General features: G+C 39.3%; 1 protein-coding gene across 2 annotated transcripts in view; it reads left to right on the forward strand.

Moving 5' to 3' along the window:
- The window catches only part of fam184ab (family with sequence similarity 184 member Ab), a 179,314-nt gene that overhangs the window by 57,810 nt on the left and 96,289 nt on the right, over window positions 1-25,215 (forward strand). For both annotated transcript variants that reach the window (XM_028604891.1, XM_028604892.1), the window contains exons 2-6: window positions 9,627-9,746; window positions 12,698-12,856; window positions 15,745-15,984; window positions 16,823-16,906; window positions 18,241-18,492. In XM_028604891.1, coding sequence (XP_028460692.1) covers window positions 9,627-9,746; window positions 12,698-12,856; window positions 15,745-15,984; window positions 16,823-16,906; window positions 18,241-18,492 — 855 coding nt within the window. The remainder of the gene's footprint in view (window positions 1-9,626; window positions 9,747-12,697; window positions 12,857-15,744; window positions 15,985-16,822; window positions 16,907-18,240; window positions 18,493-25,215) is intronic.

Below are 25,215 nucleotides of genomic sequence, written 5' to 3' on the forward strand. Positions count from 1 at the left end.
TTTGGTAGCATCAAAATGGCACCATAGGATGTTCGAGTTCTGAAGCGAAGCTAACCCCCTTGGGAGCTGCTCAGAGCCAAGAGCATGTCATTTCTACAATTGTACACATGAACCTGCAAGATATAACATGTGTATTACTAACATTTAGATGTGGTGGTAGGGGGATTTTATTACAGTTGAACAGAATGAGCTGCTACCTTCTCTTTCTAGCCCTTATGCTAAGCTAAGCTAACCAACTGCTGGCTTTTGTCTTATATCTGAAGGACATGAGAGTGATTTCGATCTTCTCATGCAATGCTTATTTCCCAAATATGTCTTTATTTATTTATTTATTTACTTTAAAGGAGAATTCCGGTCGATTTCAACACGTAGCTCTGTTGTTTGTAAGTTTGGAGTGCTGTCAGTAGCAAGAAAAACGAAAACGATCAGTGTTGCCTACACGTGTTATCCCCCTTCTAGCGTTAGCACCCAGGAGGCTGAAACCGGTAAAAAAAGTTTTAAATGTGCTTTTAGCCTTTTAACTTGTTCGAAATGTCATTACAAGTGCCTACCCATGTGAATTGATTCCTTCCGAGTGAACACAGTGAATCTGACTGCAGTAGGTGTGACAGAAATGCATACAATTTGTGCTAATTGTCCGGTTTCAGCCTCCTGGGTGCTAGGTAACGCTAGCAGTGGGATAACACGGTGTAGGCAGCACCGATTGTTTTTGTTTTTCTCGCTACTGACAACACTCCAAACTTATAAACAACCGAGCTACGTGTTGAAAAAAGGACCGGAATTCTCCTTTAAAGTAAATAAAAAAGACTCATGTCGTTCACATATAAGACAAAAGCCAGCAGCTTGTTAGCTTAGCTTACTTGGCTAACAACAGAGCTACGTGTTGAAATCGACCGGAATTCCCCTTAAACAATGTTTTTATTAATTTTTCATTGCAATTACAATTTTCAACAACCCCCCCTCCCCGTCCCGTCCCGCTCCAACCCACAACAATAATTCTCTCTTTACCTCTGCCGTACTACAACAATCAAAAAACAAAAAGCCAACGATATGACAGTATCGCAGTAGCAGCTCCCCTACGTCTTCTTCTTTTACATTTATAGGGTGGCAGCTGTTCTTCTATCTACGTTACAGTATGTCCATCAGCGCTCAGTACATTCTTAATCACTCTGCAGTTTCTCCGTCGTGTGCCCACACCCACTGCAGACACCGCTCTACTGCTACAGGGTGGAAAATGACTCCCGGCTAGTGATGAGGTGGTGAAATGGCCGTCATTAGACATCGTCGTTATCATCAAAGTCTCATCTGCGGACAGAGAGACTTGAGCTAAGAGACGAGTGAGGTGTGCGTTCAGGCCTGTGAGAGTGAAATAAGGAGTTATTCATTAGGAGTCATTAGATCCTTTGAGGTTGTCCAGCCTTTGTTTCTGCAGAGAACCAGCATCTTTTCATCTTTTATTTTCTCTCTTTGATCCTGCGTAAAGCCAAAGACACCAGTCCAGGGGAACAGCCTTTTGGCACCTGCTGTCCGTTTGGCATTCAGTCTGTTTCTTTGGTTTGCGGGGGGTTAGTTAAAATACCTTTTGTAGGCAGGGTGCGATTATCCTGGGTGGGGGGGATGTGTGGCACTTTGCTGGCTTGCGAGATCCAATATGTGTTGTTCCCTCATGATGACGATGACATTATTGGCAGCCTTTGTCTCTCAGGCAGCAGTTGTCATTTTCCTGGGCTTTGACACACACACACACACACACACACACACACACACACACACACACACACACACACACAGAGACTTCTCTGACCATTTGTCATGCAAATTATGCTGATAAGTTCGGACGCAGTTGTATTGGTTCATGAGGATCTTGTGTGTGTGTGTGTGTGTGTGTGTTTGTGTGTGTGTGTGTTTGTGTGTGTGTGTGTGTGTGTGTGTCAGCACTCAGCAGACTTCACAGCATTATAATTAGTGAATTTCATCTGCAGAAGTGTGCTGATGACTCTCGGGATGTGATGGAGATTTCAGCTTCCTGGGGGTGGGGATGCATGGGATTTCCCCCTTTCTGGCTTATATATCCCTGCCTCTGCTGAATTATTTTTTATCCCCAGTGGGGACAGAGTGATCAATGCTATTTTACCAATAGACCATTTATTACGTTCCTAAAATAGAAGTAAGATGCCTATTTTAAACTGAGTAAAATGCTGTCAGTCTATAGTGTGACAAAACCATAAAATCCAAACGGCAGTTGCTGATTGTATTTAGCAACTACAGAGCTCCAGGTCGCCCGGCTACCAGCGGCAGTTGTTCAGCAGCCAATAGGTGACTGTAAGCGGGCTCCAGGCATCGCCAGATGACGGCCCTTTCAGGGGCCGTGGTAGTTGAGTTTAGCCAGAAAAAGTGAGCGTCTTGCGGTGATGACAGTTAAGTTTAGGCAGCAAAACGACTAGTTAGCTTTGGGAAAAAGATCGTGGTTTGATTTAAAACACTTCCGAGGAACGAACAAATGTTTCCTGGTTGAAAGTAATTTGTTTTAACTATTAACTGTTGAATATTGAAGTTAAATAAGTGTTTTGGCATGGCCGGCTGAGTGGCACTATATCCATGCTATTGGAAGGGGGATTTAATTCTTGCATGTTTTGTTTTGCATGATCAAAAAACATTTTCACAAATGGCACCCTGTTTGTAGGTCCCTTTGTTGCAAAGGCTAGCAGTTAGCTTTGTTAACGGTCTTCATTTTGGTAGCTTTTATCCTGCCAGTTCAAAGACTTTGGCAACAGAGTCAAAACAAATCCTACTTCATTAAGTTTAACGTTTAGCAAAGATTAATGGGCTTTTACTGTTTACTTTCTCTGGTGGTGTTCATATTTGACTTTGGTTTGCTTTCATCTGCAATTGCTGTTTAAGTTCAATGCACGAGGCTCTGTTGGATATCAGAAGTCAATAACAATGTCATGAACAGTGTTTTTTGATGTTGCATTTTGTAGTGGCTTTGGAACACAGTCCCACTGATAACAAAGTATCCCACCGTTCCCTTGGAAGAGGATCAGGCTCGTATTATTGGTCATTGGTGCAGATATTCTGAACTAAAAGATTTTGAGTAAATCTCAACGCTACAACTTAACCACGGGAAATGAGAATCCCATCTAGGGCCAGACATGTATAGTTTATTGACATGCTTTTATTTAAGAGAAAAGTTAAATATTTGTGACTGTATTGCATGTGTCATATAGTCTTCTCACTTACAGTTTGGTCGACATAAAACCCTAAAGAAGTCAGCAAAAAAGTTCCTTATCCATCATAGAATTTAGCAAACAATGATTGCCTTTTTTAAAAGCAGGCTACCACACAGCTGACCCCCAGCATCCTGTAGCATCCGACGGCCTGAATATGCAAACTCTCTGATTCTGTGGGGATTTCTAAGTCTCAAAGTCGGCAAATCTACCCAATTCTTCCTTGAGTGTCGCTTAATTGCAGTTTGAAAAAATGTTTTTGGTTTGCAAGGGGCCGGATTTGGCCCACGGGCCTTGAGTTTGACACATATGCCTTAGAGAGACATAGAGCTACAGCATAAATCTCCTCTTCCTCCTGGCTTCTCAAAGGTAGCGACAAATCAGCAAGATACAAAACCACAGAGCGGTAACATATTGGCCATGTCGGAGTGTGATCCACAAGGTAACGACAACAAAAACAGTCCTTATAAGCTATTTAGAGTGACAAAATTTGAGATTTGAGTGTTGGAGAAGTGAAAATAAAACGGTATTTTGCTTTGATTATCATCACATAATCTTGTGTTTTTATTAGTTTTTTACTTAATTAAAAAGTTATACAGATATATAGATGTACATCCACTTACAGGCTATACCTCACGCTACTATTGTTGACATTTTCTTTTCAGATTAAACTTATAGGGTTTTTTGGTGGAGCGTCCATAATTATAGTAGCCAACAATAGCTATAGAGAAGAGATAGACATTGTCAACGTCTAACATTTCTAGTGTTTGTAATTTGACCACTGCCAAAAATCTTTCTTATTAAGTCGTTTTGTCTGTAATTTAGTTCATAACATTTCATGGTTACACTTTACTTGAAGTTTTCTATGTAAGAGTGACATGACACTGTCATGAACGTGTCATAAAACATTATAAACAAGGCATAAACGTTTATGACCTAACACTTTTTTAGTAAGTGTCATTCGGTTTTGTCATAACAAGTTATGGTTAGAGTTAGGGTTAGGGTTCATGTGTCATGACTGTGTCATGAGAGTGTCATGTGAGTGTCATGTGTTCATGAAAGTGTTATGTCACTCTTACGTAGAAAACTTCAAGTCAAGTTTTACCCATTTTATTTTCTTACATTAATTGAATAAATCTGCCAGTGCAGATATCAGTACTTTAAGATACAGACTCTCGGGTCTTACCAAATCCAAACTAACAAAGATGTATCTACAAAATAAACACGATATCTGATAGATGTAAGTCTGCGGATGCAACATTGATTCACATATTCTGGCTCTGTCCCAACCTGGAGGGGTATTGGAAAGAGGACTGCATTGTGACACGAAGGGCCAATTCAATTCAGTCTCTTCAGACTTCTATTTCTATGTAGACAATATAGCTGTCTGCGTTTGTGAATATATTCGTAAGACATTAGCATTTGTTTGGTGTATTTTGACATTACAGTTTGTTTATTACACCTGAATTCTGACACTTATTTTGACAAGCAAATGTGAGAGCGATGCAGAATATTCACAATTTGACACTCTTACTTATGAACAAGTCCTGTACTATCCAAACAACAAAACAGGGAAATTGTAAAAAGAGTTTACATCTTTTGAATTTTGCTTTAAAGGTTATACATTTGGGTTAGTACAATAGACGTTAAGAAGTTTGTGTAAAAGTGAGCACAATGAAGTTCTGACATTTCATCTTTTCCAGTGTTTGACAGCAGAGTCATATTTCATTTCAGAGTCTCAGCTGGGACTTTCTCCCGGCCGACAGATGAAATTTGTGGCATTTTGCTGCCACCTTTATCGATCCGCCTGGTATCACCGTCGTTCATGCAGACTCCTGCAAGAACATGAACCTGATCAACCCGAGGAGATGAGAAGAGCATCAGTCTCTCACACTTTTCTCCTCTCTCTCTCTCTCTCTCTCTCTCTCTCTGTTTTTCCTTGCACATTCACACCTCCGATCAATACACACATACACACACACACACGCTCACCGTTGTGTACAGTAAAAGGAAGCTTGTGTTTTTCAAGCTGACATTGCAATTTCTTTGATTATTCAAATTGAATAACTTCACACAATGAAAACATCATTAATGTTAATCTGAATTACATGAAGTTTTACTCAAGTGTCAAAGTTGAGCCCTGACAAAATGAAACTTTTTCTGCCTTGCTGTGATTGCAAAGAATGCACATGCACCGCGACACTGCATGACACAGACAGCTAGCGTTGTGGCAGTTTGAAGGGTTAAATCGCTATGTAACCACACAGCATCTCGACAGAGATAGGTCCTGCCTCAAGGCAGGACTTCCCTTAAGGCTGTGGTACTGCCTTAACAAGAGCAGAGTCTGGGAGGAAGCCTGAGAGGATCAGTTAAGGATAAGAAAGTCCCCTAAATTGTGTGTATTGTAGTACTCACAAAGCCCCACACATCAGGATGGTTGGCCAGTATTATATAGGGGTGGGGGGAAAAAAATCGATACAGCATAGTTTTGCGATATTTTCCGTGGCAATACTGTATCGATACACAGACGCCCAGTATTGATCTTTTATATGTGTTGGTCAGTTTGTCTGCTTGATAATCCAATTTTGCAGCAATAAAAGTGAAGTGAGATGAACAAACAGAGAAATGTATCTTTTTAGATAAAACAGATGTTGACAAAGTTTCCTTTTGGGGACATGATTTGAAATTGGGAAAAATTTAAGTTGGAAAAAAGGTAATAATTTGCAATAAATCGCAGAATATTGCAATATTTATTTACCTAAATTCAGATGATAAATAAGGTTACATTCAAATAATGTGGATATTGACTAAAAATATTGGCTAATATCTGCAACCCCCATTAAAACAATACCTGATTTGTCACATTGCTGGCTTGCGAGATCCAATATGTGTTGTTCCCACATGATGACAATGATGACATTATTGGCAGCCTTTGTCTCTCAGACAGCAATTGTCTGTTTCCTGGGATTTGACTGACACACACACAAGCAAATTACGCTGATGAGTTTGGACGCGGGTGTATTGGTTCATGAGGATCTCGACAGTCTCTGCTTGTGTGTGTGTGTGTGTGTGTGTGTGTGTGTGTGTGTGTGTGTGTGTGTGTGTGTGTGTGTGTGTGTGTGTGTGTGTGTGTGTGTGTGTGTGTGTGTTTGTGTGTGTGTGTGTGTGTGTGTGTGTGTGTGTGTCAGCAGCAGACCTCGCAGCATTTAGATTAGTGAATTTCATCTGCAGAAGTGTGCTGATGACTCTCGGGATGGGATGGAGATTTCAGCTCCTCTAACGGTTACGTCTGCTCCATTCACTTCCTAAGCTGATGAGAGACTGGGCTGCCTGAATAATTTAGACGTGTAGAGGAAAAAAAACCTTTTTCTTCTGAAGCAAACTGAATTTTCTCAGCTTTATTTGGCTCCTTGCAGAGTGCCTCTAAGCTTGGATGGATTCCTCATTTGAAAGAGCAGAGAAAGAGACTTGAAATGAGAGGTCCAAATGAAAGGACAGATTTTGAAATCCTGTGGAATAAACTTGGGATTTGATCCTGTATAAATAAAGCGTCTCAGTATGTGAATTATTAGCTCTGCTAGATGCGCAAAATGTTGGTCTGTCTGTCCACTGCCTTTTGGTCCAGATTGGAATATTTCAACAGCTGTTGGATGGCTTTCAATGAAAGTTTTCTCAGACATTCATGTTTCCCAGAGGATGACTCCTAATGACTTTGGTGATCCTCTGACTTTTCCTCTAGCGCCACCATGAGGTTAATTTACGGTTTTGAGTAAAATGTTACAACATTAACAACATTAACATTAAATTAGGCGATTCCTAAACATTTCCTTTAGCGCCATGATCAGGTCAAAACTTTAGGCTAATTCTAATGCTTTAGTTCATAATCAAATACCTGCAAAACCAAGCCTGAGCTGTACCTTTGTTTAGCGCAAAGTTTAGTATAGGGCGTAGCGTGTTAGTATGCTTACTGGCTAAATTAAGCACAATGAACATGGTAAACCAAGATGGTGAACATGGTAAACATTTAACCTACTAAACATCATCATGTTAGCATTGTCATAGTTAGCATGTTAGCATGCTGGTTTTAGCATTTAGCTCAAAGCACTGCGCAGTGCCTAAGTACAGGCTCCCACAGAGTGGCTAGCGTGGCTGTACACTCTTGTTGTTAGAATAGTAAAGTGTTTCTTTTTCAGTGAGTTACTGATCAGCAACAACTAGCAGTCAAGCTAACAGCCAACTGCTAAAAGCTAAGTCTAGTTTCACAATAAGTGATAATATTGAGTTGTTGCCCAAAGGAAGGTGAAGGAAAAGAAAAATATGTTATTAGTGAAAATATGAAAAACACATTCGGCTTGAAGTAAAAGTCAAATAACAATTAAAAAAAAATGATATAAATGTCAATATATATTTAATATGCAGCATAAAGGTAGAAAAACAAGATGCTGATCAAATTCACATAGAAGAGGTCAGTAAAATCAGACGAGGGAATAACTGTCATGGCTGAGTACCTTTTTGATGAATGTGTCTTAGTTTCTGTTATTGTGTGGAGCTCTATGGTTGTCAGCTGGGTGTGTGTGTGAGGAGAATAAACAAATAAGAATTCAAGAAACACCACAACTTGTCAAACTAAATCCTTTCATCTCTCAGCGATACCTGGCAACAGGAACAGGGGCGGGGCTAGAAGATGGACACGGGGGGGCTGCCTGTTCTGCCAATCTTCCCAGCCCTTGTCACATGACCAATTCATGTTTACATGATGACTATCCAAAATTCTAATACCATGGAACCAGCACGGGAATTATTATTATTATTTTTTTTAAAGTGGCAGACTGAGCCTATAGAAAATGTGTACTGTATTCGGATATACAATTTGTTTAAGATGAAAACAAGTGAAATTAATAATGGATGTGATGTTTTTTTTTATAGCATAATCACATTGTGTTCTATCCTATCAAATACTTCCTATATTTCTAAGCATATTTTCTATGCTGTATTCCCCCCTTACTGATTATTGGTCCCCCCCTGTGCCACCCCACTTAAAAAATACTGGAATCACCCCTGCCTGGCAAAGCATAACAAGTGAATGTCATAGTTTCAAAGAAAGCTTTTGCCCTTCTTTTCTCTCCACTTTTTCTCTGCACTTTCCTAATTGTTTTGACGGACTTTGGTCCAGAGTAAACAGAGGCTCCTTTAGCACCATCGCACAGTTCAATGTCTGAATTATTGACTTGGTTTTTCAAAGAGGCCACACATAGCTTGGTTTCTCATTGCGGGGAGAGAAGCATGGGGAAGAGAGTGTCATGGTTTTTCATGTGGAAATGTAAAACCCATCTCTCTCTTTCTCTCGCTGCCTGGGAGCAGGGGATCACTGCGCTGTCAGATTATGGCTCACTGGATGGCTGCATGTATTTTTAGGACAGATTTAAAGGTCAATCTCATGCACAACAGTTTGTGTTATTTTTATCCCCGGCATCAACCGATCTGTAATTCGTAATTGTTGGGCATCACCGAGGCTTCTGAGCTAATCTTGGAAACGTCCAGACATGCACTGGAAGGTTTTCACAGCATATACTGCATGCAGCTGTGTACCAGCTATATACCACAGCTCATTTGCAATGCAATAGCATTACAAAAACTATAATAGGGCAGCAATTAGCATTTCTGTACTCTGCTGTCATTGCATTTAATCTGTAAGCTTATTTAGAAATGTTTTAAATAAATAATGAATGTCAAGTGTTGCAAGTGTTTTTATGGCATTGGCCAACAACAATGGAATTGTTTACATCTTTGCACAAATGTAGCCAAATATTAAGCACCTCCAGAAGTATTTTTGGTGTTGATAGTGCATATTTTAAATCCTAACCCTACCTTCAGTACAGAACAAGCAATTGCACACAAATAGAAGTCATTATGTCTTTGTTTTGATATGTGTGTTTGTTAAATGAGCCTGTTGAAGGAAAGTTTCTGTCACGGCTTGTGACAGACTATCTATCTATCTATCTATCTCTCTATCTCTATCTATCTATCTATCTATCTATCTATCTCTCTATCTATCTCTCTATCTCTATCTATCTCTCTATCTATCTATCTGATTGTTTTCAGTAACGAACTTGGAGAAGCTTTTCTATCCTACAAAGAATACATTTAATGGGCGTTAGCATCAGTATCAACCTTCCTTTCATCTTCTTATTTCCCTCCTGCTTTGATGTTCTGATGTTCCATTTGTAGTCTGAATTTTTGATCAAAATATATCGAACGCAGCAGTCCTAACACAGTCCACGCTGGTAAACCCTGAGCTGTGAGAGATGCCGTCGGTCTACCACCAGCTTTTGATACCGAAACAACTCCTGGTTATAATTATGTCTAACAGCTAATGGGTTTCTCTCCTCTCTGTTGAAGGTTATCTACGCACTGAACACAAAAAACGACGAACACGAGGCGGCCATCTCCACCCTGAAGGAGGCCCACGAAGAGGAGGTGCAGCAGATTCTGTCAGAGACCAGAGAGAAGATACTACAGGTCTTTACATTTAATGTAATTTATTTTATCAGTAAGACAATGTCTTACGTCTATCTTTTAAATGAAGTTAATTTTTCTCTGAGTTATATCTTATGTCCAATTAGGGGTCTTTAGGGATGAAATTAATCATTGCATCGGTGCATTGCGATGCCGACCTGGACGATTCTGCATCAATGTAGTGACAGACCACAATCAATTATTGCCTACTGATGTTCACATATATCTGACTGCTTGAATTTGTTGATGAAAGGAGGTAACGCATCATGATGCATCGAGATATTGAATCCATTCAAATCGTGTGAAACCAGTGAAGATTTGGACCTATGTCCTATGTTGATAAGAAATGAGAAGAAAGTGTACTTTCTCCATGTGGATATGCAGTTAAAATGTAAGAAAGACGCAGGGTACCATCGATATAAGGGACCTGACTTGAAGATATATAAAGTGAAGAGATACAGCCATTTTGTCGGTGTTTGAACATTTAAATAAGTAAAGTAATCAATTGCAGCTTCCAGGGAGGAATAGGTAAATGCATATTGCATATCGTATGTTTTTAGAATGATTGGCAGCTCATGAGTTATTAATAACTTCTATTGGTTGAATAGATTAATAAGTGGGCTTGAGTGGGCTTTGATTTGTTTTCAACTATTGATTTAAGACAGCCGAAGGGACTCTTTAGACCACACGTGTCAAACTCCAGGCACGCGGGCCAAATCCGGCCACTTGCAGATAGGTTCACAATACATTTTGGCCCGTCTAGTTTTTGTAGCTTTTTCTAAAGTTTTTGTCACTTTTGCAGATGCTTTTGGTGCCTTTTTTTCTGATGTTTTTGCCACAAATCCTGATGTTTTGGGGGCTTTTCTTTATGTGGACCAAACTGTAAGTGAGAACACTACATTAGACACGCAATAATCTAGTAAAAGATCTTTGACTTTTTCGATGAAATAAAAGCATGTGAATAAACTAAACATGTCCGGCCCTTGATGTCATTCTTAGTTTCCAGTGTGGCCCGTAGTGAAATTGAGTTTGACACCTCTGCTTTAGACCCAAACTCACATTCAGGTCAGTCAGTCAAGATGTAGTCTATATCCATGACGTTCCACTTCCGGGATTGCTCTCGTTCTGCCGGAAATTCCGCCAGATGTCACTCTTTTCGGATGTCCCGTTACCTTCCTTTTTCTTTGTGTTGTAATTTAAACTCTGGATTTCTGAGGACTATGGTTAACTGCTCCTCAGATCTCTGCAGGGTTAATCCAGACAGCTAGCAAGACTATCTGTCCAATCTGAGTTTTCTGTTGCACGACTGAAACAACCTTTGAACGTACACATTCCACCATAACAAGTTCCTTTCCGAGGCTATTTTGCAGCGGCACCGTGGCTCCGCTCAGCGCTTAGTGCCGCCCAAGACGATTGTGATTGGTTTAAAGAAATGCCAATAAACCAGAGCAGGTTTTTCTCCCATCCTGGAATGCTGTGTGGACTTGCCAGACCTTCCTTTGCAGTGCTATGGAGGAAGGTCTGGCAATGAGAGACTAGTCATGATGAGACGTATCGCGAGCAACCTGTCTGAAAGTCTTCTGGTAGCTGTGCCAAGAGAAATCTCAATCATTCCCAATCTTGCAGATACTGAGAGCGTAGGTATATGTAAGGAAATAACATGGGCACAGGCTTATTATTGCTAACTAAAATGCTAGTTAACATAATGTGAGTCGAAACAAGTTTCTCCTGACTATACGGTAATTTCTCTACTGTGCGACAGTTAGCCTATTTTTACAAAAACTGCTGCCATAACATGAGATACAAGGTAATGGAGCCTTTTATACATTGTCGTGTTTCTTTAGAAATAAACAACGGACAAATAGAGTCTTTAAATGCTTCAGATGTAAAGTTATTCACTGTCAAAGTGACGCCAAAATGAATGGGAGTCAATGGAATGCTATGGGCAGGTGATGGCTTGTTAGCCTAAGAGTCTCCCCATAACATGCTCGCTTACCCCCTTGCAGTTTTCCCCTGTACAGCAGCTGCACACTATCACATGGCAGCTGATCCACTGGAGAGCCATGGAGCCGAGATCACACTCAAAACGAACTCATCAATATTCCATCAACTGGATGTTAAATATTGAGGTCTATATGTCATCCCTCATCCTAGGAATGACTTGCTTCACTAAGAGGAAAGTGTCTAACCTCGAACAGCTTAACATATACATACAGACATTTACATGCTATACGTGTTCGCAAAGTCTGCCTGGAAGGAAGTTTCAGTGTTGTGCTTTGAATTAAATATAGAGCACTGAACTAAATTGAATGTACCTGTTTAATCTTTTAATTAAAATTTTCATTTGAGTTTCATAATGAGCTAATTCAAGGCCAAATCTAAAGTCTGTTTACGAATTCAGAATCCATGTTGTTTTTTTATTACTTATTACTGATACCAAGGAGACTAAACATTTATTATTATTATTATTATTATTATTATTATTATATGTTCTGTCCTGTTTGTTACTGTAGCTTATTTGTTAAAAGAATACGTAAAAAATGTTCATCGATGTTAATAAAGTTTGGTATATTGAGGATTATTTCACATTGCAATAGAACTGCAAAGATTAATCAATTAGTTGCCAGCTATTAAATTAATCACCAACTATTTTGACAAACGATTAATCAGTTTGAGTCAGTTATTGTATTTTCTAGTCTCTTCACATATCTTTAAGTTGGGGATAAAACAAAACATTTGACGACGTCTTATTGGGCTTATTAATTATTAATCGGCTAAGAAAATAATGTTCAGTTGCGGCCCTACATTGCAACATTGAAAATTTTTGCTCTTTTCTCACCAGCTACTGCATTTCAGTCTACAACATCTGGCACATGTGTTCCACATGATTGTATGTGTGCTGTGGTGCACAATCAGCTGCAGATTCCAAATACGTTTCATTATGATATCCACAGTACAAGAGTAAGATCAGCGATGAAATGGACCTGAAGAGGCGGATCCAGTCTCTGGAGGAGTCCATGGAGCTCCACGAGAGGATGAAGAGACAGGCGCTGGCTGAGTTCGAGAGCTACCGTCAGAGGGTGGAGGACATGCAGCTTTGCACTGAGGCTCAGGTAGACCGAGGAATTGTGTGTGTGTGTGTGTGTGTGTGTGTGTGTGTGTGTGGGTGTGTGTGTGAAGAGGCAGTGTTGCCCGGCATGATGCTTAGGGCTGGAGGAAAAAATCGATACAGCATAGTATCGCAATATTTTCCGTGGCAATACTGTATCGATACACAGACGCCAAGTATCGATCTTTTATTATATATGTGTTGGTCAGTCTGTCTGCTTACAATCCCATTTTGCAGCAATAAAATTGAAGTGAGATGAACAAACAGAGAAATGTATCTTTTTAGATAAAACAGATGTTGACAAAGTTTTCTTTTGGGGACATCATTGGAAAAATTTGAAGTTGGAAAAAAGGTAATAAATTGCACTATATCGCAGAATATTGCAATATTTTTTAAATTGCAATAATATTGTATCGTGACATAAGTATCGTGATGATATCGTATTGTAAGGCCTCTGGTGATTCCCACCCCTAATGATGCTGCAGTCACAGCTGCAGGTAATCAGTTCTAATGTCTGTTTCTGTCTCCTGTTGTGAGGCTGGAGAGTCTCTCTTGCCTGTGAGCATCACCAGTGTTATGAGTAGTAGTAGTAGTAGTAGTAGTAGTAGTAGTAGTAGTAGTAGTAGTAGTAGTCTATATCAGACAACTTTTAATTTATGGGATTGTTCCGATGCCGCCGGATGTCCATTACCTTCCACTTTCTTTGTGTTGGCATTTTGAACTCTGGTGGATTTCTGACTATGGTTAACTGCTGCTCAGATCTCTGCAGGGGAAATCCAGACAGCAAGCTAGACTATCTGTCCAATCTAAGTTTTCTGTTGAACGACTACAACTACTTTTAAACGTACACATGTTCCACACAGCCTCCCAAGGGGGTTTGAACATCTGAATTTCAATCTGCCTCAAATGCTTCTTGGATGCATTTAAACTTGGCTTACTTTGATGAGCTATCCAATCATCCAAAAACACACAAAGTGACTAAGTGTAAATCAGTTTTGTCAACAGTTCTGTTTGTTATATTTTGTACCTTTTTGTTCCTTTATACCACGCCCATGGAAAACACTTGTTTCTGAATGGTATGTGTCTGTTAACCCTCTGAAGTCTAAGGGCATTTTTGAAATTCCTCAAATCTCTTTTGAAATCAAGCCTTAAGTTATGATGTGTTGTACAAATTGTTTTGGTGCTTGAAATGAGTTCACCAAAGTCTTTAGGTTCACAAAGTAGTGCCATATATGATAAAACATAGTGGATAAATGTCTGAAATGAAATTTTGTAATATCGCTTTTTAAGTAGGAGTTTTGTCAAACAAGTGTGTCTTTCGTCCTCAGAGTATTAATGACCTTTCTAAATCTCTCTGTATATTAACAGTGCTAACAACAGCAGCAATACTTTTGCATGATTCTACCTTACGAGATACTGAACTCCCACTTAATACTATAATGATCGTATAATTGAACACAGCCCTCCTTGTTTTCCTGTGGTAAGAGGCAGAGGAGTACCACGCTTCTGCCTTATTCATGTATGCACTTACAGTATATAAGTCAGCCAGTGTGTATGACCTTTTCCTTGTGTGCGTGTGTGTATGGACAGTGAGCATTGTTATAAATCGATACAGTAGTTGACAGATGGATGACATTATTATATCGATTTATATAAAAAAAGAGGGTAGAGGATGTGCAGCTCTGTGTTCGAGACAAGGTAAGGGATGGAAACAAATGGGTGGATGGGTGGATGGATGGATGGGTGGGTGGATGGATGGATGGGTGGGTGTATAATTTTGAGTGACACACAAAGAAAGAACATGCAGCCACTAAGGCTCATGCAAAGGAGTGTTCGTACTAGAGTTGTTGTAGGAGTTGTTACTGATGAATGTCAGCTTGTGTGTCTGTTACTTCATTTATCAGTAGTTCAATTTCAGTATCCGAAAATTCTCCCGTTGTTTGATTCCAGAGCTGATTTAGGGCTCTGTGTTGCACAAAATTCATCTTTCGAGTGAAGCTTTTGAGCTTGTGTTTTCAGGTACAAATTGCACCTAGTAGTTAGCGTGAGTTGCTGATTGTGTAATTATCTGCTGCCTTTGTAAATGAAATTTTCTTATTTCAGACCGTGCAGGCAAATTAAATGAAAGGCGTTAATCTGTGTATGTGCTGTGGCCCCGAGGGATGTTTTAATATTTGCTTTGCCTCCTTCATGAAAATGTTCCTTTATGAAAGTGCTATATGATGTCTTTTGTTATACTTGGACCCTGTTTTATAAGTGAACTTCTTACTGTTCAGATGGTGGCTTTCTGTTTAGTGGGATTGCTGGTTTTTAATGCTAATTGTTACAAAATAAGAGTTTACTTGCAAAATGTAATTACTGTTTTTGTGATCATTAGGAGCCCAAATCATAATTGCGATACAAATTTTGATTAATTGCACAGCCCTAGTAGAGATAGTCGGATACCATTTTTTTGCTTCCCGATTCCGATACCTGAACTTACATATGGGCCGATACCGAGTACTGATCCAATAGTGTGTCATATATTTTTTATTATGTTTTAACAGCTGTATACTACTTTCCCTGTGTGGATGTGATATGATTTATGTCTTGGTTGTGCAGCCTGGCTCAGGATTAACTTTTTGTGAAACATGAACAAACACAAACAATGAATGCCACATAACCTTCTTTTTTTTCCCAGTTTGACAGTCAGTCATAACGGAAAAATAACATAAGTAAACTACTTTAAAGTCGGTATAGGATCTGTGCTTAAACTCCATTACTTTCTGAATTTTAGCCAGTATCGGAGGCTTTTCCGATACTGGTATCGGTATCAGAAAAATTCTCTACTACAAACCTGTATCTGTAATTCCTCCTGTTAGCTCAGTCGTTCATTCCTGTCTTCTTTGGCAGCACACGCAGCGCGTGGTGTCCATGTCGAGGGAGGTGGAGGAGATGCGGCGGTCCTTTGAGGAGAAGCTGCGTACGTTCAGCCAGGCCCAGACCCAGTTTGAGCAGGAGAAGAGGGCCGTGCTGGAGGAGCTGAAGGCCCAGCACAGACAGGAGGTCCAGGAGCTCCTCCGCAGCCACCAGAGTCAGAACGCAAACTACAGTAAAGACCAGGAGAAACTGGGGCAGCTCCATAAAGCCGAGGTAACACACTCACTACTGCGAAAGTAGAGCAGAAAATGAAAGCCAAAGCAACAAACTAAATTACAACAGAGAAGAATCAGAAGAAAGGGTGACAGCGGTGATTACTACATTATTAACTGTCAGTGAATCAACCTGCTACATCAACTCAAACTCTTTCTGTTTTATCTAACAACATGAAAAATCTCAGGACCAATAATTCACAAGTTTTTATACAGTGTATGTACAATTTCAACTTCATCTTACAACTGTTGTGTCTTTATATTGTTCTTCTATTTTATATATTTTTTGATTTTATTTTATATTTATATAGCTTTATATTTTTTCATTGTATTTTTTGTTGTTGCAAAACTGACTCTTAAGAGCAACGCACCCAAATTTCAATGTCCCTGTAAAATTAATAAATATCTATTCTGTAAGGTCCCTGCCATTCTCTCAGTGGGAGAAAACACTGTACACATGTTGAAGTATTTGAATCTCTCTACGCCGAATCAATTTATAGTGTCAAATCATAACAGGAGTTATCTCAGGACACTTTACAGATAGAGTAGGTCTAGACCACACTATAATTTACAAAGACTTTACTTTTAACAGGTAAAAACCTCAAACAGACCCAAGCTCTTGGTGGGCGGCCGTCTGCCACTGCCGGTTGGGACACCGAGACACTGATATAGATATACAGATATAGTCACAATAAAGATAATAGAACTATGACGAAATGAAAAATAATAGCTGTAGCAGTGCAGGGCGTAGCAGGGCGTGGAGCAGGACCATTAAGTCTTTTTTTTGTTGTTGCTCCAAACGTGAGCTGTCCTTCTCATGCTGTGCTGATGTGTTACAGGTGGAGTCCCTGACGGAGCGAGTGGAGGAGCTCAAACAGGACAAGAAGAGACTGGTGGAGGAATACGAGGCCAAACTCAGCAAGGTATAGCACTGTAGCCACTGTAGAGGACTGCTTGCACACACTGCAAACAACCTGGCTGATGCTTTCTGGGTGGAGTTGGGCGGTATGGAGAAAATCAGATATCACAGTACTCTTGACCAAATACCTCAATGTTGATAATGCAACGATATGGTAGGGTTGACAATTGGTGCTTTCACAAATATTTTCACAATTAGATTTTAGATAAGTAATCATTAAAAGTGTGAAAATGATGACTAAGTAGTTAAAGACAAATAATAGAACATCTAGAACAGTCTGGTCAGTTCACAAAATGACATCGCTTTACCGTAATGCAGCCTTGAAAACCAGGAAAAGACAACCCTTACCATATAACGATATTACAATATCAGAAAAATAAGGTGATGTCTAATCTCATATCACAATATCAATATAATATTGATATATTGCCCAGCCCTAAGGGGAGTATCAGGCTTTAGGTACAGCTATGCAATGGTATAAATACATTATTTAGTAAATGCCTGTATTTGTTAACTTAATAAGTGCATGATGGTGGAATCTGTCCTGTGCAGTATCAGATTATAAATGTCAACAAATGTGCATCTATTTATGCAAATGCTGTTTTTAATATTTTGAGGTGAGAATGGCTATTCATTTGAGGCCACAAACCTCAAGCTTCACATTTTGCTCCTGTTTTCTGAATTTTAATACTTTCCTAAACCCTGAAAGTCACTGAAATTCAACTTTTGTTATATAGAATGATGACAATATAATTGAATTACTTTTTAAAACAGTCCTGTTAATATCCTTTTGTACAGCAAAACACATTGTCCAAAGCTCTAAGGGGTACGTTAATGCTGTCATGTTAATGTGTTATCTGGAATTGCTTGAATTGTTTGAACATTACAATTAAGAAACACTTAAGGTGTTGGTAAAAGTGAAATAAGCTCGAAAGTAAGTCATGGTTTAAAAAGAACAGAAATTACATTTATTGGCATTTTTATGTTGACCTTGCTGAAAGTGAAGGCTGTGATCTGCAGATTCATGTACAGCAAAAGCAGAATGGCACAATTTAAGTGCATTTAGAAGCTATTCATTTCAGTAAAAAACCTGCTCATTGACATTGAACACTGTCAGCCAAGACATTTTGGCTTCAACTTTCACTTCATTTTTCGCATGTGATTACATTTTGATGAGAAAGCTTTTCAAGCCGACCGTAATGTTTTTTAATTGCATCCCAATTTGATGAAAAAAAAAAAAAAAAAAAAGAGGTAAAAATAGTTGTGTTAATGCTCGAAGCTTCCATTAATCTGTTTGGATTGAGGTTGTTTTTTTCACACCAGTCTGTCCGTCCCCAGGCTCAGGCCTTTTACGAGCGCGAGCTGGAGGCCATGAAGAGAACTCAGCAGCTGACTGCCGACAACCTGTTGGCGTGGAAACGCACCGAGTCCGAGCTGCGGCGGGAGTTTCAGACTCAGGAGGCGGCGCTCCAGAAGACCCTGGGAAAACTAAGGGCCGAGTTAGTCAGGGTAACGGAAGAAGCTCGGGAAAACCGGGAGAAGTCCCACAAGCTTCAGGCGTCACTCACCACCGCTGAGAGCAACGTCAAGGTGAGTCTGAACTAGGGTTGGGTACCCAACGGTAACTTTTTTTTGGGACTTTCCCACTGTAATAACAAGAAAATTATTTCAGTTGTAAAAATAATTCCAAACCTATTTATCCTATTTACTTAGAACATTTTGTTATTTATTTAGAATAATTTACATACCACACAAAATAAAACAATTCCCTCTCCCCTTCCATACCCATCCCAACAAACCTATTCAATCAAATACTTTCTTTTCTCACACTGCACTGGAACTTTTATTCTTGTATTTGTATCTTATTCTTTTTTTAGCCTGTTTATATTTCCTATCTCTTTTAACTGCCCTTTAGGGTTTTATGTAAAGCACGTTTAATTGCCTTGCTGCTGAAATGTGCTATAGAAATAAAGTTGCCTTGCCTTACAACCTCCAGCCTGTCAGTCAGTCAACAGGGCATAGAGAACACTGCCTGCCTGGCCCAGAGGAAGTGTAACTGCACCGCAACCGCTTTCAGCTTGCCAATCATATTATATTGCAGAGTTTTGAAAAGTGTAACGACAACTGCCGTGACACGCTGTGACTTTAACAAACTGCCGAGTTGACGTAGTTTAGCTCCGTCAGACCGTGGGATTCGGTCCTCTGTTGCGCCGATGTAATTCGGTCGCTAGCCAAAAAAGTACCGCTTTCGGTACCCAACCCTAGTCTGAAGTGGACTATAAAGCCGAGACGGGGTAGTGAAACAGGACCAGAACATCCTGTAATTTAATTGAATAAAGTCTATGATTGGCCATATTCAGATGCAGTTTTTTATGGACAGCCTACTACATGTGTCCTCTGTTATAGATGATGAAATGGGTATGTAAAAAAAAAAAAAAAAGGTTATATGGGTTAAAATATTAATATACATTTTTTTGTTTAGAAGCAGAGAAATCGTCCGTTTTAACGAAACCGTCTAACAATTGTAGCCCATCCAGAAGCTTTTTTAAATCATCGTGGAATTACAGTGTCTTTGTAACATAACAATACTTGTGCGTATGTTCTGTTTGCTTTGCGACATTTGGACCGATCGTCTCGCCGCAGCGCTAGCCCTTTCCAGAGACCTCTTCTGTGTCTTCATAGCCTTCCCAGAAGCTTAGAAATCCGGCCGTGAAGAAGGAGACTTTTCGGAGACTTTTCGGAGACTATGCGGAGACTATGCGGAGACTATGCGGAGACTATGCGGAGACTATGCACGCAATTCCAGAGCGATAAATCCACGATAGAACGGCTATTTTCTGTGTTTTGTACCAAACAGCGATCTATTTTTTTGTTAGCCAGCAGCCATGATTGTTTTGAGAAATTTTGTTGACCAATCACATGAAGTAATGTGCTCAAAGAGTTTGCTTAGCGAATAGAGAGCCCTGAGAGGAGGGCCTTATATACGGCTGTGTCTGTGTATTTGGAGGATACAGAGACCTGGCAGAGACGGCAGAGTGAAGCCTGCAGGCTGAAATGAGTGTGATTTGGCTTACTGATGTCAAATAGCAGACAGATAATACATTGAAGATGACACAACTAACTTTTTTTGGATAAAAGCGTATGGACTTTTATGGGAACAAAAATAATTGTTTTATATTTTTCTTAGTTACAGAGTTTATTTCGGTTTCCCCTGATTGCCAACACCTACTGTAGATGAACACTTTTCAAAAGCCAATAGTCTTGGCCATTATTGTTCTCTGTGAGATTTAATTTCTCATTCATATGACATCCCTGCAGCATGTATATCCTGATCGCCCAGGTTCTCCTGAAAGACATTATGTAAATAACTTGATTGTGCATAACAGGGTTGAGGTTATACAAGCATTATTACACAAGGAGACCAGGCAAACAAAAGATAGAAAAAAAGGGCTAAGACCTCTGAGGGTTTTAATACTTCACTTCACAGATTAAGTTACAAAAAGTGGATATTTAACAAACTATCTATTTATTTCTGACATTAACCTCTGTCCAGATATTAAATATCCAGATTTTATTTTATCGCTATCACTGTAAAAGTTGGTAGTGCAGTTGGCAGTTGGAGTACACTTTGACCATGCTTTGGGAGATTTTTTTGAGGTGAAAAGTCAAACACATCTGTTGCCTTTCATTGAGTTCCTTTCCAATGGCTTTTTCTATGTCAATTTTATACATGACAAAGACAAACAACAGCCATTTCTATTATGTACCTCAAATACAGTATATACCTTAGAGGTACCCTGCAGAGTTTTTGACAGCTACAGTAGTAGCACTATGGAGCAATGTTTTAAAGAGAGAGTCCACCTTTTGTTTGTATCATGCACATATGCAAGCACACAGACAAGAAAATACACATTCCAGCCACCAGTTTCACTCTTTTCCGCTGATGAAAAGCAGAAAAACCTAACCCTGCATCAGCAAAGGCAGTGAAGAGGAAGACTGCAAGCACGAAAACACACGCGCGCACACACACACACACACTCAGATATATATATATATATATATATATATATATACAAGCTCTCATTTCCAATGATGCCCTGATTACATGCCACATAAAATTACATTACATATAAAAATTACCGAACATAGTAATTAATATATAATATACAGTTGCAATACACATTACACACACAAAACAATTACAGAATGTTAACATTCATGGACTCATAAAGAAGAAATTGAAAGTGATTAAATGGAATCAGGCTGTTATAAGTTATTCCATTTATATGGATCTTAATACTCAAATGCAGTTTTTCCTAATTCTGTCCTAACAAATGGAATATTTAGGACCAAGGAATCCCTAGTGCGAGTGCCATAGTGATATGGTTTAAAATTCAGAAAGCTTTTTAAATATACAGGCAAGGCTTTGTAAATAAATAAAATGCAGTGCTGCTCCCTTCTTAGAGCCAAAGAAGTCCAGCTTACATTTTGATAAAGGAGACAGTGGAACATGGATGTAAACAGTGCTGAATATAAAATAAATATTAAAATAAATAGGTTTGCAAATGTTTTGTGAGAAGGAAATGCCCTTAACGTGTTTGTTAGACCTCAAAGATACACACAGTATGTTTTGGTATGAAATAATAAATGTAAACATAACTTTTTTGGTTGCTGGTAAACCTGATGAAGATGAAATGATCGAAACATTGTTCACATGTGCTCTAACTCTTTTATTGTGAGCCCTACTTTGTTAATTATTAGGTATTCTTAACTCGGTCTGCTGTGCCAAAACCCACCTGCGTGTTGAATCTAAATGATAGTATTTCATAGGGCTGCAACTAACGATTATTTTAATAATCGATTAATCTGTCAATTATTTTTTCGATGAATCGGATAAAAAAAAGCATTAATTTACATCAACTCAATACATACATACTTGTTGTTTTAGTTAATAGTTGTGTAAAGGTAAGTAACCCAAATAGCAGATACAGACAAGACACACAGACAGACAGACAGACAGACAGACACTTATTCATTAAATTATTACCATCATTGTAGTAAGTGCAAGTTAAGTTCGTTTATACACCACACACTATTATATTTGTCAACAATAACTGATATGGGACAAAGCACATAATATATACATGACAACAGATTAATGGGCCAAAAAAGGCGAGTGAATAAAACAGTGTCTTTAGTCTTGCAAAGTATACACCCCTGCTTTATTACTGTTATTACCGAGCTAACGCTAGCTTGTCATGCTAGTCTGCTGGATAACGAGTAAACAGCAGCACCAGAAGAGCTACTGGAGGGACGGTACGTTCCTCCCTTCAGACCGGAACAGAAGTAGGATAGTGTAGTGACTTTACCCTGCTGTTGAACTCCCTTCCTCCTCATCAAGGACTCCAACATGTCTACGTTTTAGGGGCTGACTCATCACCGTGGTGCGCCCGTGCCATGCCGTGTCGCTTTTGCTTATCTTGCAATTAACACGTTTTTGATTTATTTAGTGTGAAATGCTCCCACACCTTGGATGACTTGGGTCGTACTGATTTCTCTGCCTCCGCCGAGTGTTTCAGAACAACGTTACGGGTCTCTCCGGTCTCTCTCCGTATTTCCTCTACCCCCGCTCTGCTCTTTTTTTCTTTTCTTTCGCTGCTCCGCTCTGCCCCTCAACTCAATTTTTTTTTTTATCTCCGCGACTAGGTTGCCTAATAGTTGCGTGACACAACGAATCGATAATTAAATTCGTTGCCAACTTTTTTAGTAATCGAATTTTATCGATTCGTTGTTGCAGCCCTAGTATTTCATGTAGTTTCCAAGTCTTTCGTCCCAAATCTTTGGCTTTTTTGATGCCGTTTAGTATATTTTTTGGAGAAATTCATCAGCTGGGCCAAGTGTGGTACCATTCCCCTGCACCCTACCATTCCGACAGTAATGAGTGCCTTTTTGTGTAGGGCAAAAATAGCAGTGCTGTGTTCATTGTTCTTCTTTCTGAGTTCTGTAAGGCCTTTGGAAGTAGACTCACAAGATATTATCTCCACCGTTAAAAATAAAGTTGACATGTGCTCGGGGGGAATTGGTTAAGTAGGTCTGTTTTGTTGTTATGATATTCTGTGAAGTTTGTGTGAAATTATCACTGATTGCACAGAAGACAGGAAGCCCCACCCCCCCCTCTCTTTTCTAAGCTATACTAAGAATACGATCAAGGTCAGCAGTGGTTGGTGTGCCTGGAGTTAATAATTTCATTTGTTTTCAGATTCAATTAACTGTAACCCAGATAAAGAAACGACAACAGAGCAACAGAGCAGAGAGCTTGAAACCAACTTCACTTGACAGCTCTCCTAGATACTCTCATTTGATACATGGCAGAAAAACCGATATCTAATTTGATCCTGTCTTTTTTTTAGTCTTTCATGCAGTACATATCTAATACAAATCTCTTGTATTGTTACCAAGGTAAAATCACAATAATCTCAGCCTCAGTCTATCAATTTATCTCGTAATCCTTCAACTCCTGTTGTGAGATAATATATTTTAATTTTAACTTTAAGCTCACAGCAGATTTTTTATTCTTTGTTTTGATCTTGAAAATACATATGTCACATTTTGCCTGTAGTTAGTAATCATTTAGTTTCCATAAGGTAGCATTTTGCTCAAACAGAGTGACATTTTAGACTCTCCTCACTAAGTTTCTTTTCACTCTGGAAAATTAAAATGTTGCACCAAATCAAAATGTACTTCATGTGTAGAAATAGTAGCATCAAAATATCAACTTAACGCCGGTCGAAATAACTTGTAGTTAGGTGTCAGGATGCTACAGCTTCGTGCTTGAGAGTTTTCTGTCATCCTCCTTTTAGCTTATGATTTAGTAGGCAAATCTCCAGAGAAACGCAAGCAAATGATGGCTTGGAGTAACAGAGACAGACCTAATTAATCGCGACTGTTCACAAGCTTCTATAGGAATATGCACGCCAAAAATTACAAATCATCCCCCAAGTGAAATACTCCACAGAAGCTATGTTAAATTGCTACTGTCACTGTCTTTGGACTAAATACTTCACTCTCAGGTAAAGCCTATCTGGACTGGTTGGTGGAAGCTTTTAGCAGGATGAAACAATAAATCATCTAAAGCACAGTTTTCAAGGCCTTTTAATATTTAAATGGCAATGCAGGAGTCAGCCATGTCCAATAAGGGTGATTGACAGAAGTGAGGGGTGTGTGTGTGTGTGTGTGTGTGTGTGTGTGTGTGTGTGTGTGTGTGTGTGATTTATTTTACTGTTTAAATATGATAATTACGGGTGAATCAGAGGTAATGACTAGATGTCGGCAACAATGGGATTCCTCTTTTAGCCCAGATAAATCAAGAGAGATGCAATTAATTTACCTTTTAGACTATTTTTACATTTCCTCCAGCTCCTTCAGCAGACACACACACACACACACACACACACACATACACACACACACACACACACACACGCGCACAATCAGAAGATTGAATTGAAGAAGTGAGGTTTGAACATCTGCACTGTAAAACTCAATTGGTACTCACTTAACGTACAGTTACACATCATAACTTTAACAATCACAATGAAATGGGTAACCAAATTTTTACCCAAACTTTAACTTAATTCTACTACTAACTCACTCCTAAAACCAAGTCGGAACCATCAAACAGCCATTTGAAGTTGTGGGGACCGAAATGGCCCTGCCTCTTAAGATCTAAAGCCCACATTGGTCCCTACATAGAGACATACAACACACAGACACACATATTCAAACACTGCACTTGTGAGGACTCGTATTGCCCTAATCTTAACCTTATATACCTTATATACCGTTATATGTTAATAACAACTTGCATAACCCCAACCCTGCCCTTTACCCTGTTTTGAACCTTAAACCTGAAATCAAGTCCTATCCCTCAAACAGCCTTTTGAAAAAGTAAGGACGGGACAACAATGTCCTCGCTTTCGGAAAAAATTGTAACCCTTCAGGTCTTTTTTTTCACAAAGATGTATGAGACGGACAAATTATGGATGTCTTATCTCAACCTAGTGGTCACAAAGTCCGGCTACCTGCTTTGGGCTTAACAGGGAAATTGGGACACACACACACATGATCACACACATCACATCTAATTTGTGTCTGACTCATCAGTGGTTATTATCACACTGAGGTTTCTTTGTCTTAGCCGTAGCAGCTGTAATTAAGTTTGAAGCAGGCCGTTTGATAGGATTGAATGATGTGAAATTGCCCCTCATGAGTTCCTGCAGAGTGCTAAATCACACAGTTACTGTACTGAGTTTG

The sequence above is a fragment of the Perca flavescens genome, chromosome 18 (assembly GCF_004354835.1).
Source record: "Perca flavescens isolate YP-PL-M2 chromosome 18, PFLA_1.0, whole genome shotgun sequence".
Taxonomy (NCBI): domain Eukaryota; kingdom Metazoa; phylum Chordata; class Actinopteri; order Perciformes; family Percidae; genus Perca; species Perca flavescens.